Raw genomic sequence first — 19206 nt, forward strand, 5'->3', positions numbered from 1 at the left:
TATGCCATTTTAACCTCTTTGAACTGTACAATTCCATGATGTTGCATTCACAATGTGGGGAAACTACCACCATCCATTACCAAAACTTTTGCATCACCCCAAATGAAAATTCTGCACCCTTTAAGCGACAGCGTCTCATTTCCATCCCTCCCCCAGGCCTTGGTAGCCTGTAATCTATTTTCTGTGTCTGTGAATTTGTTCATTATAGATATCTCATATAAGGGGAATCATACGTTTCTTTTCCATCCGGCTTATATCACTTAACATAATGCTTTCAAGGTTCAACCGTGTAGTTGCATGTATCAGAACTTCATTCCTTTTTATGGCTGAATAATATTCCATTGTGTGGAATTTAAACAATATTTTGTTCCTCCATTCATCTATTGATGGACACTTGGGTTGTTTCCCACTTTTGGCAATTGTAAATAATGTTGCTATGAACATGTGTGTACAAGTATCTGATTTGAGTCCCTGTGCTGGGATAGGAGGTGTGTGTGCCTTGCCCATGGTACAGATGGGTGCGGAGGGTGTACTTGGCTTCAGAATGCTCCCAGGCCAGCTAGGGTGTCAAATATGAGCACCCAGCTTCTGTGGTTTGTGGGAGATGCAGCAGGACGAGCTAAGGCAGTGGAGACGTACAGGGCAGGTCCATGTCAGAGCTTGTCTCAGCAGGTGGATGAGGAGGCAGAACCACTGATTCCAGGCAGAGGAGGCAGAGCGTGCTAAAGCCCTGGAGAGCCAGACACAAGAGTGGGGTCTCCATTTCTTCATCCCTTGTCTTTACTTGTATATATACATCTCCTTACTGGCCATGTCCAGACACTTAGTGTGTCCATAGCAGAGACTTTATCTTTCTCTGGTCATCCTTGTCTTGGCTCAGGTGCCACCTGTTCAAACACAAAATAGTCTGTGTTGGACACCTTGTCAACAGTAGATAAAAGTCAGCCATTCTTCTGATCGTTATTGCTAATCTAACCCTAAATTAATAACATCACTTTCTTATTTAAGAATGGGATGGCTTTTCATTGTTCGCACAGTCAAGCTAGAGGGTGTGGCATGGTCCTCCAAGATCACAGTCTGGCTCCTCTGGTTTTTCTAGAATCAGCCCTGGTGTTTTCCCTGCCACATGCCACACCACAGCCAGCTGCAACCCAGCCTTCAAGGGCAGGCCCATGTATTTCATGTCTACAGACTCTGGTTCCTCCTTTCTCCTCCCACATTTCGAGTCCATTCTTCCCCTTATTCCCCGAATATAGTGACCTCAGATGGTGTTCAAGCACTTTCACAATCTTGAGAAACAGGAAATTGTTATACCCATTAAGAAACCCTGTAGAATACTACTCATTATTGAATAGATTTGGATATTACCACATCTCCTCCAAATATGATAATTATTTACAGTTAAGTTCGAAAACATGCAGGAATTTTAGAAGATGCTTGTGTGTCCTACCCTTCACTCAGTGTATATCAGTGTTTGAAGTGTCATTTCCTTCTGCTATCTGAATAAGAATGATAACTTTATTTGAATATGCAGGATTCAGAATGATTTATCTTTTTTTTTTTCTTCAGGCCAAACTTCGTATGCCTAAAGAGCAACTGGAATTTTTAAAGTGAGTGAGATTTTCTGTTTAACTTTTTGATGTGGTCCTAAATACTGGAATGTCTTTATAATCATTCCTCTCTAATATTATACATTTCCTCTTCATGGCAGCCAAGAGCATTTGCTTTTTCTGAAATTAATAGAGCTACTCCAGTTCTTTAAGGAGTGTTAGCACAGTACATCCTTCTCTATTCCTTTACTTTTTATCTGTGCCTTTTTCGTTAAACTGGGTTTCTTTTAGACAACATATAGTTGCATCTTGTTTTTATCCACTCTGACAGTCATTGCCTTTTAATTGGTTTATTTAAACTATTTGCATTTAAATTAATTGTTGATATAGTTGAATTACTATCTACCATATTTGTAACTATTTTCTATTTATTGCTCTTGTTCTCTCTCTTTTTTGTTCCACTCTTTTTTTTTCCCTTCCCTGGTTTTAACTGAGCTTTGAATATGATTCCATTTTCTCCCATCTTGTAGTATATCAATCACAATTCTTTTTAAAATTCTTTTAGTGGTTGCCCTAGAGTTTGCATTATACATTTACAACAGTACAATCTAAGTCCACTTTCAAATAAGACTGTGTGACTTCTGAGTAACACAAGTACATTATAAGAGTATTCCTAATCCCTATCTCCTTTCTCTCATAACATTGCTGTCATAATTTTACCTATCCATAGCTATAATCATCCAATATTTTGTTCCTATTATTATTTGGGGCAAACAATCTTCTGTTAGATCAGTTAAGAATAAGAAAAATAAAATAGTTTATTTTGCTTTCATTTGTTCCTTATCAAATATTCTTACTTTCAGTAATTTTTAAACTTTAAAAGTAGCAGAACACATTCTTCAACAGTTAAATCTTAACACACTCATTCTGTAACACAAATGAAATGTAACTGCTTTGTGTCTAGGTTCTCCTAACCACATCTCGCCTGAGGCTATTCCACAGAACCACAGGGAACAGTTTAAAAACCATTGCTCTATACCATACATGAAATGCAAGGTATTCTCAATGCTAGAGTATGAGATTTAGGATCCACGAGTGTAAAATCACCCAGTCTCTACCAATTTAGTAGGTCAAGCCCTCAATCTGAGGACTTGTCCTTATGAAACCTGTTACTGAAAAGGAGAGGCTAAGCCTACTTATAATTGTGCCTAAGAGTCACCCCCAGAGAACCCCTTTTGTTACTTAGATGTGACCTATCTCTAAGCCAATTCGGCAGGTGGACTCACTGTCCTTCCTCCTACATGGGCCATGACTCCTAGGGGTGTAAATCTCCCTGGCAACATGGGACATGACTCCTGGGATGAGTCTGGACCCAGTATAATGGGATTGAGAAAGCCTTCTGGACCAAAAGAGAGAAGAGGAATGAAACAAAGTAAAGTTTCAAGGGCTAAGAGATTTCAAATGGAGTCAAGAGGTCATTCTGGAGGTTATTCTTATGCATTATATAGATATCCCTTTTTAGTGTTTATTGTATTAGAATAGCTAGAAGGAAATGCCTGAAACTGTTTAACAGCAACCCAGTATCCCTGATTCTGGAAGACGAATGTATAACTATGTAGCTTACAAGGTATGACTGTGTGATTGTGAAAACCTTGTGGTTCACACTCCCTTTATCCAGTATATGGATAGACAAGTAGAAAACTGGTGACAAAAAAGTAAATGAATAATGGGGGGGGGGTTGTTTTGAGTGTTCTTTTTTACTTTAATTATATTCTTACTTTTTGGATAAGGAAAATGTTCAAAAATTGATTGTGGTGATGAATACACAACTATATGATACTGTGAACAACTGAATGCACACTTTGGATAATTGTATGCTATGTGATTATATCTCAATAAAATTGCCAAAGAAGAAAAAAAAAATCACCCAGTCTCAAGTTCCTGAGTTCCACAGAGGCAAGTGCAAGGCTGACTGATTCTGCATGTCCCACACAATGCTAAGCACCAGGACACTCAAGAAAGCTGTCCATAAATGTCAGACATTTCCTATTTAGCATCAGAGTAATGCTTTAGACAAATGGGCTTTCTGTGATTTCCACTCACTCAAGAATTTATTCTTCAATAATATAATATACCTCTTCACATTGATGTGTGGCAGAAACCAATGCCAGTCGATTACAAGGGGAGATGAAGTTTAAACTTTCCTACTTTCACATTGGGCTTCTCCTTTTACAGGAAGGAAAGCCAAACTTTGGAAAATAACTTTCGTGAAATTCTATTATTAATTGAACAAATAGATGCTCTGAAGGCATTACTTAGAGATATGAAGGAAGGCATGCACAATCACAGCTGGAATGCCATTGAGGACCCTGCTGAGGAAGAGAACAAAGAAGAGATCCTCAGTGAGGTAACATGGGCTGGGAGGTATGGATGTGGAATTTTCAGCACTTCCTTTTTGTGTCTCCTTTCTATTATTACTTTGAGAGGAGTAATTATTGTAGTACTGAGATTTGGCTTGGGACCTCTTCTTTAAGATTCTTCCCTAACATTAGCTTGCTTTTACTGAAGCTTGCCTCTGGGAACACACTTTTTCATAACTGCTGTGTCACAGAGAAGGCTTTGTATTGCAATATGAAATAGAGACATTTATGGTTGTTTTGTTTGTTTGATTCTATTTTATTTTCCAGTTTTATATTAAAAAAAAAGATCATTCAGAAATGGCAGTCTCAGAAGGTCTATACACAAGTACTTAAAAAACAAAAGCTCTTTATTCACAGAACTGTAGCTAGAGTATTTGGCCTAATCAGCACCAGATTTAGGCAAAATTATGAAGAAAACCAATTAACTTGTTTGTGCTTCTCTTCTACCTCTAGTATCAGTACCTTCTTTCCTCTAAAGAATACTTTTTGAAATGTACAGAAACTGACGCTGTCCACCCAAACTTTAGCACATCACAGCTGTCAGGCAGGAAAATAGGTGAATGAAACAAGCCCCTAAAGTGCTTGTGTCCAATTAGAACTCAGACAGTTAAGCCCTCTCACGGTATTTGCTTCTTTTTAATCAGAACATCCTGAAGACCCTAATATTAATCCAAATGGGTGACCAGTTTCTATTAAGTATAGAACTAACAGTATAGGAACTAAGTAAGCACGGAAGAGAGACATTTGGGAGCTGAGTGGAGTGGGCATGGAGAGAAAGCAAGGCTATATACACTATTTCCTTTATAATTTTATTACATAAGCTATCATCTGTTTTATGTAAACTGCCTTGAGTCCCAAATAACTATAGCATGTTCAAATCCTTTTTGCTAAGCAGAGGACACTTAAGAAAAAGAGGACTCAGAAGATCACACAGCACAACTCACGTTACCTCCTCAGTGTGTGAGTCCTGGGGTGCAGTAGTGAGGGTTTTGGAATGGGTCTTAGGTCCAGTCTTACTGTTTGACTCTGGGGGAGCCAATGAGTTTAGTTGCCTAAAGCTCTAGTTGCCTCATCTGTTTGAGAGGAACTGCGTCCCACAGAGCTGTGAAACTTACTTATATCACATCTGTGTAAAGCATTTGCACAGTGCCTGTCTCAGAGGGTGTGCTTGAAAAATGTTCACTGCTATTACCAGTATTTTGCATATTAAGGAACATACTTCCAAAGCTATAAATGAATCATCGAAACTTAAGCAGTTGGTAGAGATTAATGGAAACTTTAAAAACTTTTTTACAGGAAATGTCAAACTTGGTAAATTATGTACTTAAAAAGTTAAGAGAGGACCAAGTCCAGATGGCCGATTATGCCCTTAAGTCTGCTGGTGAGTATAGAAATGAGAAAAGAAAATCAGAAAAAAAAAATAATGCTTCAAAATTGTCTCTATTTTTTATATCTCTTTATTAGGAAAGCATATATATCTATCTGGTAACATAAGGAGGAAAAATTAGTAAAGCCATATAATAAAGAAGAGAATAGAAGGTTGATTGCTTTTTGAGTGCAACCATTAGAGGGAACAGTAATTATGCACCTTCTTTAGCATGCATTTGAAAGCACCACAAAGAAAGCTGAGATAACACAGTAAAGTTGGGGAAATGCAGAAAATATCTTAAGCATAGTAAATTTACAATATTTTATATTGTCATATACTAAAAAGACAGTAACAAATTGAAATGAATTATGTGTATAAACAGTGTTTTAAGGTTTTAAATAAAGGAATGTTCCCAACAACCTCTAATTAAAATAATTCTTAAGGCTTAGACTATGAATTATTAACCTTAATATCCTCTATAATGTTCCGCCTGTAATAGTCTGTCAATAATGTGTTCAGTTAACAATGTAGAAGCAAAGAAAGAGGGAGAAAAAGAGGGAGAAAAAGAGGGAGGAAGAAAGAAAATATAAAGCACACAAAACACTGATTTTCAAGTCAAATTTATACTGGGGACATGACATAGAGAATTTGAATGAGAATGATTTTTTTTCAGTTGTGTGTGTGTGTTTTGAGAGAGAGCAAGCAAGAAAGCATTTACCTGAACCTGACTTCGCTGAAGCATGGGAAGCATAAACATTGAGATAAGATAGGGGAAGGGAATCCATTGAATTCTGCTAAAAAAATCTTGGCACTCTGACATACCCATTTTTATACCTTCCTATTGAATTTCTTTACAGCCTCCATTATGAAAAATCCATGATGACAAATAAAAACTCATGGACATCCCATGTGGACAAGAAAAAGCAGAAAGTGTTATGGCTCCTCAATAAATTTTAGAATGAAAACACAATTGCCTTCTAGTTCCACCAAGATGGAGAAAGTCCATTTCAGCCTATCTCTCCCACTGATAATAACTAAAGAATCTGGCCAAAATATAAAAAGCAATTACCTGAGTACTTTGAAAAGTAAACAAAAGCAGATGATTGTGAAGGGGAGCTAAAAATTGAAGAAGGGTCCTCTGTGGGTTGAAATTTCTGTTATTTTTTTTCCCTCTGGCAGCTCAGACTTCTCTGTCTAGTCCTAAAGGTAATAAAATTTCAGTAGTAATGTAAAGTGAAAGTCATTATTTTTCCTACTGTTCCCTGAGTATGAATTTTACCTCATTTATAATTGTCCCTCTAATAGTTTTCCAAGAACATTACTAAATCCAAATAATGTGCTTTGAACTGCATGCGTAACTTGTTTATTTTTATTTTATTTTATTTTAAAAATTATTTTCTAATTTTAGGAGCCTCCATCATTGAAGCTGGGACCTCTGAAAGTTATAAAAATGCTAAAGCAAAACTGTACTGGCATGGGATAGGGTTCTTAAATTATGAAATGCCTCCAGATATTATTCTTCAGGTAAGAGTTAAGTCAAGAATAGCCTGTTCCTATTTTACTCTTATTATTTATCAAGAAAATAATAATACTTTAAATGGGCAGCAATATAAGATTTTCTGAACATGTTTCAGAACCTAAATCATCTCCTTACCTTTTAAAAAAATTTTTTTAAATTGGCAAATTTAATACAAAACACTGGTTAGAAAAAATTTATGGAAAAGATTAATCAATTAAGTTGAATTCTTTTTGAAACACAGCATGCTACTAAAAACGGTTTTGGAAAAGCTTTCCTATTCCTCTTTTTTTTAAATGAGAGAGTTGTAGGTTTACAGAAAAATCATGCACAAAATTCAGGGTTCCCATACACCATCTCATTATTAACACCTTGCATTGATATGAAACATTTGTTACAACTGATAAAAACACATTTTTATAATTGTACTATTAACTATAGTCCGTGTTTTATCTTAGGGTTCACTGTCATGCAATTCCATGGATTTTGTTTAAAAAATTTTATTCTAGTAACATACATACAACCTAAAATTTCCCCCCTTCAACCGCATTCAAATATATAATTCATTGCTGTTAATTACCTTCACAGTGTTGTGCTACCATCACCACTATCCATTACCACCATCCCAAATAGAAACTCTTAAATTTTTTATTGTCACTAAAACACATGAATTATTTATTTTATAGTCATTATACTATGTTTAATTATTCATTTGCTTATTTATCTATTATTTTACGTTCAGTAAACTCGATCATTTCCCAAATAGGACAGCTATATTCCACATTAATTCTTTTAAGTTTATTGTGTGGGCTCACTTATCCTTTGACAGCTTCGATCATTCGCAAATATTTACTGAGAGGTGACATCTGCTACATGCTAGGACTGTGCTAACTACCCTTGAAGCCAACAAAATACTTATTTGATCCAATAGCAAGGAAAATTTCCAACTAAGATTGCCACTTAACCTCTCAGCATCTCCAATAGATTGCAGACCACTTCTTAACTGTGATCCCCAAATCTGAGGTTAGTTTCCAAGTTGTAAGTACCTTCAGACACAAACCCATGGAGCTCATTCCAGGCTATAGTCCAGTTGTAGAAAGTGGTAGAAGAAAAACCACATTGCTGCTTCTTTACCAGCAGCACCAGCAACACCATCACTATCACCACCATCATCCTCACACCACCATCACCACCACCACAATCATCACCATCACCATCATCATAATCATCATCATCACTAGCACCAGCACTACCAATGTCATCACCACTGCCATTACCGTCACCACTTATAAGCTGCCCAGTAGCTTAATCTAGTTAGAGTAATGAAAGAAAACAGGCTCATGTACTAAAAAGCTGTGATTGCCAGAAGATAAAAGCTTTGGAAGAACAGAGGACGGTCCTTTAACCAAGCCTAGGTGGTATCATGGACATTTCCTGTTTGATATGTATCCCATACAACACCTTCATATTACTAGGCATGAGATAGACCTGCAGTAAATCGTGACTGATATTTTGGGGGTGGATTTACAGTGCCAGAGAAGAGAGAAACTTGGTGCTTTCTTTCTAGCCAGATGTCCATCCTGGGAAGTGCTGGGCCTTTCCAGGTTCCCAAGGTCATACCCTAATCAAGCTGGCCAGGAAGATCATCCCAACTGCTGTTACCATGGACCACATCTCCGAGAAGATCTCTCCCTCGGGAAACACCTCCAGTGCACCCAAGGAGTTTTCTGTCTATGTGAGAAGCCTATCATTTAGAGTGGGTTATGATAGAAGGGGGCTGGCTAGACATTAGGAGCTAGGCTCTCATCTTAACTGGACAGCTAACTAATTGTATCACTGTGGGAAACTCACTGAATTTCCCAGAACCTGTTTTCTCATCTGCAAATTAAACAGGTTAGATCAGATTATTTATATATATATATATATATATATATATATATAGTATTATTATATAAATTTATAGTTTCTTTTATCAACGATATATATGCAGGATTAAATATTTCCATAAAGCTTATAATGAAACACTGAGGTACACTGTGCCATTTCTCCCAATCCCGAAGTCTCATTGCCCAGAAGCATCCGCTTACAACAATTTTAGCTGTTTATTTTGGACTTGTCTCCATATGTATTCTTAGTACTATGCCGAAAATAGTAATATGAAGGCATCTACTGATGTTCTCCTAAGGAAGATGATTAGCTCTCTTTAATGGCTCTCTCTAGCCTCCCAATAAGTTCTATTTCTTACATAAATGTGTTTTCATCAGATACAATTCACCCATTTAAAGTGTGTAATTCAGTGGATTTTAGTATATTCAGAGTTGTGTGTCCATTACCACAATCAATTTTAGAACATTTTTCATTACCCCACACCCCAAGTCATCATATCACATTCCCCTGTCCCCTCTCACTCAGTCCTAAGCAACCACTAATCTACTTTCTGTCTCTACAGATTTGCCTAATCTGAGCATTTCATATAAAGGAATCATAAAAGTGGCCTTTTGCAACTCACTTCTTTCACTTAGCATAATGTTCTTAAGGTTCATCCATGTCGTAGCATGATTCAGTACTTCTTTTCTTTTTGTTGCTGAATAAGCTTCCATTGTATGGATACACAACATTGTATTTATCCATTCATCAGTTTATGGACATTTGGGTTATTTCCACTTTTTTTGGCTTTATGAATAATGCTGCTGTGAACATTCATGTGTAAGTTTTTGTGTGGGCATACGTTTTCATTTCTCTTGGGTAAATACCTAGGAGTGGAATTGGTGGATACTATGACAACTTTATATTAAACTGAAGAACTGCCAGACTATATATTTTACTTTTTGTTTCAGTCAGTATTCAATGCTTCCACTGTAACTAACTATGTGAATAATATTATTCTTCACTGAGCCATATAGTGTACTAGAAAGCTATTTTCTTGTATTGTGTAATTGTTTTGGTGTTTCTGAAGTTAATTGTGTTATTTTTATTTAATTTGAATGGTTGTCTATATCCCTATCACTAAACCATTCCCGAGTTCTTCTCCAGAAATGTAAATAATGTGAATATCCTCCCCCCATGTCCTTTCACTTCAGATAATACTCTCTTACTCTCTCTCTTTCTCTCTCTCTCTCTCTCTCTCTCTCTCTCTCTCTCTCTGTCTCTCTTCCTTTGAGATATCCTTCTGGAGCACTGACCCTCTGCTCCAATCTGGCTGGTTGCAGACTAGGGTTGATTCATCACAGTTATCATGGAATTTCATTTCATTTAGCAGATTCAAGTTAGTTTATTTATTATCTTTCAAAAATCTTTCCTATCTTACTTTCCCTTTCAGCTTTTTTGCTCCACCTTCTGGAAGATTTTATCAATTCATATTTTAACCCCTATGCTGAATTTTTCATTTCTGCCATCATGTTTATAATTTCCAAGGATTTTTTTTATTTCTGTACATATTCCTTGATTTAGAGTCTAAATTTTTTTCTTGCATGGATGTAATTTTTTTATGCATCTGAAGATAATAATCGTAGTTTTAATTTCTTCTGCTCCATCCTGTCTTTATCTCCAAGTACCGATTTTCCTATTTGTTCATATGGTCCCTGTCTTTCATGTTAAATGCTTTTCTCACATGTCAGTCTGCACTTAAGAGCTGAGCAATGAAAAGCTGTCCTCTGGTCATGGGTGGGGATCCTTGATAGTGAGCTTCCTGGGCAGGATAATCTGGGTGGGCCGTTTCATCTGTAGACCCCAGCATGTGGTGGGTAAGTTTACTCAGGTAAGTTTACTCCGAGTGGTCCCGCAGTCTCTTGCCTAGAAGTAATCAGCTTGGCCGACCCCATTCAGGGTCTGCTCTGGAGAAGGACTCTACCATTCAGTGAGTCGGGTTTGACTTAACACACTTATTTTTGTGTGGTGTTCTTGTTGTCAGCTGTAAAGAGCTGTGAGGAAGAAGATAGTCCTCTGCTACGCTGGGTGAGAGGTAATCATTCTTAAAACACCTGTCAGCCAACACTCTGATCTGGGGCCTTCCTGAAGCCCTCATGCCCCACTTCACCAGTTCCAGTGGCTCTAATGCCTGGGACTTTCTGGAGTCCTGCTGTATATGTCAGGCTACTGCTTGTTGTCCCCACAGCCAGGGTACTTTCTGTTTTCTCCAGTCTGCTGACTCATCTGGCCATCTCCAAAATGTTTTGTTTTAGTGTCGACTTGCATTGTTGTCCTTTAGGTTTATACCTTACTTAAATCCCTCAGTGTTACCATCTGGAGGAAGGCTCAGTGTTGAACATGGGTGCTTATTTGATGCGAGCCTGCCCCCATCTGCAACAGGGGTTTCTGAAGAAACTGAATTTGGTTGCATTTGAGCACTTTGAACCCCCTATCTAAGAGGTGCACACAGTTGTTCGTTATCTAGGGGACTCATAGGTGAATCCTTTAGGCAAGAATCCTTTAGTAATAAAAATCTACCTCTCCTCGTTTATCTTTAACATTAGAGAATTTATAAACCAAGTGAAATTAAAACAGAGAGATAAAGTAGGAGGAAATAAAACAAGCACTCCTCATATAACTGGTTAAAAGAACTATAACAGACTTGAATTAGCTGTATAATTGTGGGTGCATTACTTAATCATGAAGTATTCAATTCTTTTAATAGAAAATGCAATAAATAGTTTAAAGGGTAATAATTTCATCATAAAATGGTTTAACAAATGAACTATTTTTTTGTGTTACCACAATTTTATGGACTTAACAATAAACGTTATGTTCACAAAATAAATTAATTTCCACCAGTGTATTCTCCTCTCAAAAATCTTCAATTTTGAAAGGTGGAGGAGGAGGGTAACAAGCACAAAGAATATTACATACAAATATCAATGTTTTCACTCAGTCAGCAAAAGCTTTATTTTTATAGGAGTTATTTGTGCAATACAAGTCTGGCAATTGGATTACGTTTATCTCATTGTGGAAAACATCAGGTCGATACGGGAACTAACTTCTTGTTTTTTTTTTTTTATTTTATTCAATGGAAAGCATGCTTGATTGCAAATATAGTTATTAGGCCAGAGTTCATGGTAGGATTTGCTTTCTATCTATCTATCTATCTATCTATCTATCTATCTATCTATCTATCTGCTTACCTACCTACCAATCATCTCTCCAACCTTCTATCTAATCTATCAGTTATCCATCATCGATCCATCCATCCATCCATTTATCTATCATGTCAAGCCTGAGATTAGCCTACCTCCTGCCTCAGAAACTCCCAGTTTAAAGCCTTTTGGGTATTTAGGGCAGTAATCACATCCAGCACTCACATCTCATTGCTCCCGGTGCACACCCAGAGATGTCTGGTGAATTGTGGCTACTTGAACAGAGAGCATGTCTCCTTTTATTTTAAATCAAGCATCCACTCATTACAACCTCCATGTCTGTCACTTTCTTTATAGGGTATATCGAAAGAATGTGAAGGAGAAGAAATCTTCCTAGGTCAGTTTATATATAACAAAGGAGGAACCACTGTTCAAACATTTGAACTCCAGGTAATGAGAGCTTTGGGGGGAATATCTGTGTGGGCTCCATCACTGGAAGGGATCTGTTGTCGTTGGTTGATGAAAATGTGCATGTGAAAATAATAATGACCAATTCATGAGTTAAGCTATGCTTGTCTGAAATTCAAGTCTTAGTTCTAATGACAGGAAGTAGATATTAATGCAAAAGATAGGCAAATATGAAAGCAGTTTCTAAGCCAAATTCTTACTCATCTGCTATCACATTGTTTTATATATTCAGTTTCTTGGCCTTTCTCTTAACTATTTACCATTCACACTATTAAATTTGAAAGTCACTATCTCATTTTCCTTGGATAAAGGATTTGGGAATGACCTTGCAATTTGAGATGGCTAGAGCAGAGAGAAATTCACGGTAAGGCAAAATATTTAATATAAAATAATATAAGCCAAACTCCTCTTAATCCAATCGAAAAAACTACGAACTCTTAACTTTTAAATCCCCTGAAATTCTCTAAGTTATATGAAATATATTTTCATTGTTTCTCAATTGTCATAGGAAGTAACTGAACAGATGTAGAAGGCATCTTGTACCATGTAAAAAAACGAGAGTTTTATGACATTTCCTGGCCAATGATCAGAAAATCTAAGCCTAAAACAATATATGTGTTAGAAATAAATGTACTTAGTTTCTTATTCGAGTGTATATTTGTATGACTTGGGTGTATATGTTTGTTTTTAAAATAGTTGGCTTCGTAGATATGTTTCTCTCTCCCCCTCTCTCTCTCTCACATGTGCACACACACACACACACTTACTGCTTCCCTCTCTGGCACAGTCAACAAGGAGCACTGTGGGGTAGTGACCATGGGGCAGTGGGAGGGGACTTGGATATCCAGACCGTTAGATCATCTCTCTCCCCCTATATTGGTCTTTCATGAACTCTTTACTTCTAGTAGCTGATTTTCTCATCTGTTAAACAAGATTTTGAAAATCCTTATGTCTCAGCATTCATCAGGATTCTTTGAAGTACATTTCTTTATAAAGCATTAATTTTTATCTTTTCTTTATTTTCAGCATGAAGTGTCTGAATATTTATTATGTGTGAAACTGAAAATCCTCAGCAATTGGGGGCACCCAACATATACCTGTTTATATCGATTCAGGGTCCACGGCAATCCAGGAAATCACACCTAGAACAGCTGGTGCAGAAAGTCATGATTAAAGGTCAAGAATGTTCAAGTATTCTTATTTCCTTAGGTTATATAGCTCCCCAAGATGTCAAAAATTGGGAGTGGGTGGGAAACCTCAAAGTCATTCATACTTGCCATAAAAAAATGAATGGATTTTACTAATAAAAAAATATGAAAGTAAATTCAATCTCTTTGTGATAGTTTAGCTTTTGAGGATGAACCATGTTGTTAGCATGTTGAAAAGTGAATCTGTAGAAGAAGATGGCAGTATTCTGCATGTCTCATAATATCATCTTTGCATTCATTTATTAATTCATCCATTTGAAGCATGGACGTTCACCATTATCACTATTATTTACCACTGATCTGGAGGCACTGGTCAATGCAATTAGATAAGAGAAAGAAATTAGAGGTTAAAAATTACTGAGAAGGAAGTCTGACCATGACTATTTGCAGATGATTTGATGAAATCCTTAAAATGTAATCAAGTCAATTGAAAAAACACTTCAAAGAGAAATTTTGGTAAGTTAGAGATACAAAATTATGACATATAAGTCAATATTGTTCATAAATGCAAACAGCGGCTAGTTACAGGGTTAGAGGGTTTAATTTACAGGGGCCACAATGATAAAAAACATAAAATAAAATAATAAATTAAAATACATGAAGAAAACTCTAAAACAGCAGTGAATGACTAAAAGACTTAAATGAATGGAAGGTCTTAACTGTAAAGATGACAATCTCCCCTAGTTAATTTATAAATTTAACTTGATCCCAAACAAAACCAAAAAAAAAAAAATATGGTACATATGAGAAAATTGTGAGACATTAGGGAATTATTGTTAAAAACAAGTTTTAGCTATGTGTGATGACATCATTATTTTGCTTAAAAAAGAATTCTTGTATTCCAACACTGAACTTTCAAATAAAGACAGACATGGTCCCAATGTTTTCTTTCATAATTGTCAAGGGAAAAAGACAGATATTAAATAAGAATGATGAATGTTATGAAAAGAAAAAAACCATGAAATGGATACACATAAACCAGGGGACTTAATCAGGGGAGTAGGGAACCCCCTCCAAGGAGATTTATGATGGTGGTCCACAGGCTAAACTCTTTATAAGAATCACCAAATCCTACACAGAAATTAAGTTAGAGTTGAAGGCTTTCTGAAACACCAGAGTACCAGAAGGATGGAGATGGAGAAAACAGAAAAGTGCTGCCTTTGCCTACTCCTTAAGCCTGAGGATGTAGATATGATGGTAGTGGCTTGAAAACAGAAAAGACTGGATCATTTTTATTTAGGCTTGGTAATATCAGCCCTAAACATAGAAAAGCAATGCTTCAGCACAAAATTAAGGTTGTCGGTTCCTTCAAACCCCTCCCTTGACCATTTTCAGAGACTCTGGGCCATGGGAAGCTGCAATCCTCTCCTGTTTGTATTGCTACGCAGCTTCAGCTAAATGAATCAGAAGGTCTAGCTCATCATACTCCGTGAATGTGTTTCTTCCCTGCCAATAGATAGCCCACCTAAAATATTGCACCACCATGGAGAAGGTGGTTTTCTGATTAAAATATGAAAGTCATTTAGAAGTTGGCCCTGTAGGGTGGAGTGTGGCTGGGGGTGGGGCCAGCATGTGTGGTAGTCAGTTCCAAAAACGAGGCACACAAGTGTGATGTTTTTGAAAAACTAAAAGAAGTTCAAGAGTTGTGCAAAATGGCCTGAGATGGGTCTGGAAAATGTAGCTGGGGCTGCTTCTGAAAGCAGATTAAAGATTTTAGACTTTATTTGAGGAGTGATGTTTTTGTAATCACTGAGGATCTTAGAAAGGGTTGTGATATGATCAAACTTGAGTTTAGACATGTCACTGTGACTGCCTCATGGAGAATGGTCCAGAGGGGCCCAGGAGTAGAAGCAAGTCAGGGAGTTGTCACAATAGTCCAGGTGAGTGGAACTGAGAGGGGAAAATAACGAAATGGAATCAATGGAAGAGGTAAATGGGTTGGTTAGGATGGGATCCATTCTGAATCACAAACTGTTGTTACTCTCATGGAGTAAATAATGCAATTACTTCCAAGCTATCAAAGTGGAAAGCAGTTTGTAAGAGGCTTGAGAATTTACCTCAAGACAGTTCAGCTAGACTCATCCCAGCAATTAATCATTGTGTGCACCAATACTTGGCAGTCACCTTTCTCAAATGCAGTAATGATGTTAGCATTGTTGACATCCCTTTCTGCTCCCTAGGCCCTCCCTGGGTTGGGGAGTACAGAATTCTATTTCAACTAATGAATACTCTTCCTGCAGGGCGCTATAAATATAGAGCACAGGTTTGAAATCAGGAGACTCTGGTTTACCAGTTTCACAGCTAATAAGTTCTGTGACCTTGGGCAGTGTTCTAGTAAAGCCTTGTTTTTGTTTTTGTTTTTGTTTTTTGGTTATGAGAAAAGGAATTGTCCTACAACAAGTGCAGTAAATGTGGGAGATGGTGATTATAAAGTTACCAGAAGATCATGAAATATAAGGACAGGAAATGGAAGATGGTCAGACCTCACGAGAATAGGAACGAGACAGCCAGGAGCTGAAGCTGTTCTAGCTCATCTCCCTCGAGGGCCAGTGGACTGTTCTGACAGCAGCTAGGCTCTCTGGGGTAGTTGGGTTAAAGGTCACATATTCCGCCCATCCCCTCAGATATGCCCCTTGGTGACATCGCTTGGCTGCTCCTCCCACTCAGAGGTGGAGCACATTTCTCTCCCCCTCTATCTTGAGCTGGCTTGGGACTTGCTTTGTCCAACAGAATGTGACATAAGTCATGTTTAGGAGCTCTGGAACCTAAACCTTAAGAGACCATGCAGCTTTCAACATCAACTTGGACCACTGTCCTGAAACCACTGTGGAAAGCAACTGATCTAGTTACCTGGAGGATGAGAAGCTAAATGGAGGAGGACTGAGGTGCCCTAGGTAATATCTATCCAATTTTAGCTGGTGAGTGAGGCATTTTGGGACCTTCCAGCTCAGCTGACCCTCCAGCTGGTAGAAAGAAATGAAGAACATCCAAATGAGAACAAAGGATATTCTGAGCTTGTTATAGCAAAGGGGTCAGCCACCATCACATGCTTTTGGTAGGAACTCAAAGGCAGGCAAAGAAATGGAAAACTTTGTACTGGAAAAAAGGAAAGACTTCAGGTATGCCTATTGGAGGCTGTTGGCATGGGGAAGCTGGAGGCAGGTTAACCAGCAGTGGGGCATCTTACGTAATTGGTTTAGGGACCATAATTGGCTTTTTCTGGTTGGTTCTAAGTTGGAAGGGTGGGTGGGTGGTGGGGATGGGGGGGGGGATTAGGGAAGCTATCAGTTATTGATCAAGTCCTGGCTATTTGGGGTTGATTGTCATAGGTACTGTGGTTTAGCTTCCTGGACTGGTTGTTGTAGAAAGTAGCCAGCTTCCTGGACTGATTGCTACAGGAGTGCACCAGAGTTTCCTGTTCTGGTTATTGCTGATAGTGGGTCAGAGTTTCCTGGTCTGGTTACTGCTGATAAGTAGGTCAGACTTTCCTGGTCATTGCACATTTGTATGTCCAGTCTCTCAAGCTAAATGCAGCCTCTTGATTAAGTCCGGACAAAACAAGCAGAAGAACTATACAGCCAACCCACAGAATCTTGAGACATCATAAATCATTGTCGTTGAGGCCACTAGGTTTTGGGTAGTTTCTTATATATCAATGGATAACTGGATACACTTCCCATTTCCCAATTGTTACTGTTTCTCAGGTTCCTATTCCCAGTTTCTGAAAGAGGATTCTGAATTGGCTGAGCTCTCTCTCTCTCTCTCTCTCTAATCCAGGTTATAAATTGCTGGTGACCTAGCAATTATTTTCCTGTAGAACAAGTATAAAGCCGGTGTAGTCAGCAGTAGCATATGGGTGACTCTCCACGCAGCAACTTACTGATGCACATTCCCAGGGCATGCAATGACTGACATTTTTTTTTTTATTCTCTCCATTTCCTCCTCTCTAAAATGGGAATGGTAGCACTTACCTTACATGGTGTTTGGGTTATTGAAGTGATAATATCAGTATAAAGTGCTAAAAAAATTATAGTTAATCTCATTGGAGTAGTTTGGAGCTGTATTTACCCCAGAAAAACATGTTCTTAAACTTAATCCATTTATGTAGGTGTGAATCCATTGTAAGCAAGGATTTTTTGGATGAGGTTGTACTTCAGTTAAGGTGTGGCCCACCTCTATTAGGATGGGTCATAATCTTATTATTGGAGTCCTTTATAAGCAGAATGAAATTCAGAGAAAGCCACCTACAGGAAGCAACAAGCTTAAGGTCAACAGAACCCAGAAGAGAAGGGAGGCCAGGAGAGGCAGCCATGTGTCTTGCTATGTGACAGAGGAGCCCAGGACCAAGGGTCACCAGCAGCCTGTCCCAGAATGCCACAGTCTTCCGGAAGGAAGCATTGCCTTGATGATGTCTTGATGTAGATTTTCTCCTAGCCTTGAAACTGTGAGCTAATAAATTCCCATTGTTTAAAACAACTCATTGCCTGGTATTTGCTTGGGCAGCCAAGGAAATGAAAACGCTCACCCTGGTGATCAGTAATATTTAAATAGTACTTTGTAGAATGTCAAGCTATCCAGGAAACGCAGTAGGCACCCGACAAACCTTGGTCTTGCTCCTGATGGGTGGTGGGTGGTCTCCTTTCTCAGATCCCTGTCCCCATGTGCTCAACAAATGTTAAGTCAAAAAATATTTATGAAATTTATCAAAGTATTTTTCCTTAAACATCTAAAAGATGCGAAAAATTTTTGAAAAGCTGCCTAAACCCATCCATCAAACTTGTACAGTTCTCAAATGGCATTCACACTTGCCACCCCTACCTATATGCTTTCTCTTATTGTACAGTTTTCTCATGTTAAAAAAAAAAAAAGGACAAATCCTCCCTTTCAAACTTAATGCAGAAACTCTGAGCTATGCCAGTTTCTTTCCCCTTGGGTAATTTTTCCAACACTAATAGCTAACAACAGGACTGCAAATAGTCATTCCCCCCCGCCCCTCCCCCAGGGACTAGAGAAGATGAACAAGCATTTGAAAGACAGTATCCAAATGCAGCTTCGGGTAAAAGCTAGTAGATTCATAATACTTATCTAGGAAGAGTTTACTGTCTTATTAACCAGCTATAAGAATGTGAGTTTCTTTACTTCCAACTACACATTCCGATGGATGTTTTAAATTCTTCACTATAATTGTATTTCAGTTTTTAAGACCAGATTAGGGCATTTCCTTCCACAATAAACAAACATAATGAACGACATCAACACTATTCTCCAGATGACTCTGTGAACATGTTAATTAACTCCTGCGATTTGGAGTTTTTTAAATTAGAAGGCTATTTACTAGTGTGACCAAAAACAACAAATATACAGTACATCGCATTAGAAAGCTCAGTAGCACATGATTTCTAGAGCTCTCTACTGACTTCATTGTCCCTTGCCTTAAAATCATTTGGATAGAAGTTTATGTTTAATTACCAATTCTGAAATTATTGAATTATTAATTTCCAAAGCCTATTTAGCTTAAGAAAATTGTAGGAGTACACAAAAGATTTCCTTTTCTAAGAAAAGATAATTATAGCTTAAATTTATATTCATCAGATCAAAATTTCCTA

At 37.7% G+C, this 19206-nt stretch overlaps 2 protein-coding genes across 4 annotated transcripts in view; one reads left to right on the forward strand and one right to left on the reverse strand.

Annotated features, from left to right (window-relative positions):
• Window positions 1-14336, forward strand: part of SUN3 (Sad1 and UNC84 domain containing 3) — a 39635-nt gene extending 25299 nt beyond the window's left edge. For 2 of the 3 annotated variants that reach the window (XM_037837207.1, XM_037837209.1), the window contains exons 4-10: window positions 1570-1610; window positions 3786-3957; window positions 5267-5351; window positions 6748-6863; window positions 8423-8590; window positions 12282-12374; window positions 13419-14336. In XM_037837207.1, coding sequence (XP_037693135.1) covers window positions 1570-1610; window positions 3786-3957; window positions 5267-5351; window positions 6748-6863; window positions 8423-8590; window positions 12282-12374; window positions 13419-13538 — 795 coding nt within the window. In that variant the 3' untranslated portion in view covers window positions 13539-14336. The remainder of the gene's footprint in view (window positions 1-1569; window positions 1611-3785; window positions 3958-5266; window positions 5352-6747; window positions 6864-8422; window positions 8591-12281; window positions 12375-13418) is intronic. The other variant, XM_037837208.1, reaches the window with a different exon arrangement.
• C5H7orf57 (chromosome 5 C7orf57 homolog) overlaps window positions 1-19206 on the reverse strand; it is a 102053-nt gene that overhangs the window by 81309 nt on the left and 1538 nt on the right. The gene's annotated exons all lie outside the window — the stretch shown is intronic.

Source organism: Choloepus didactylus, chromosome 5 (genome assembly GCF_015220235.1).
Source record: "Choloepus didactylus isolate mChoDid1 chromosome 5, mChoDid1.pri, whole genome shotgun sequence".
Taxonomy (NCBI): Eukaryota; Metazoa; Chordata; class Mammalia; order Pilosa; family Megalonychidae; genus Choloepus; species Choloepus didactylus.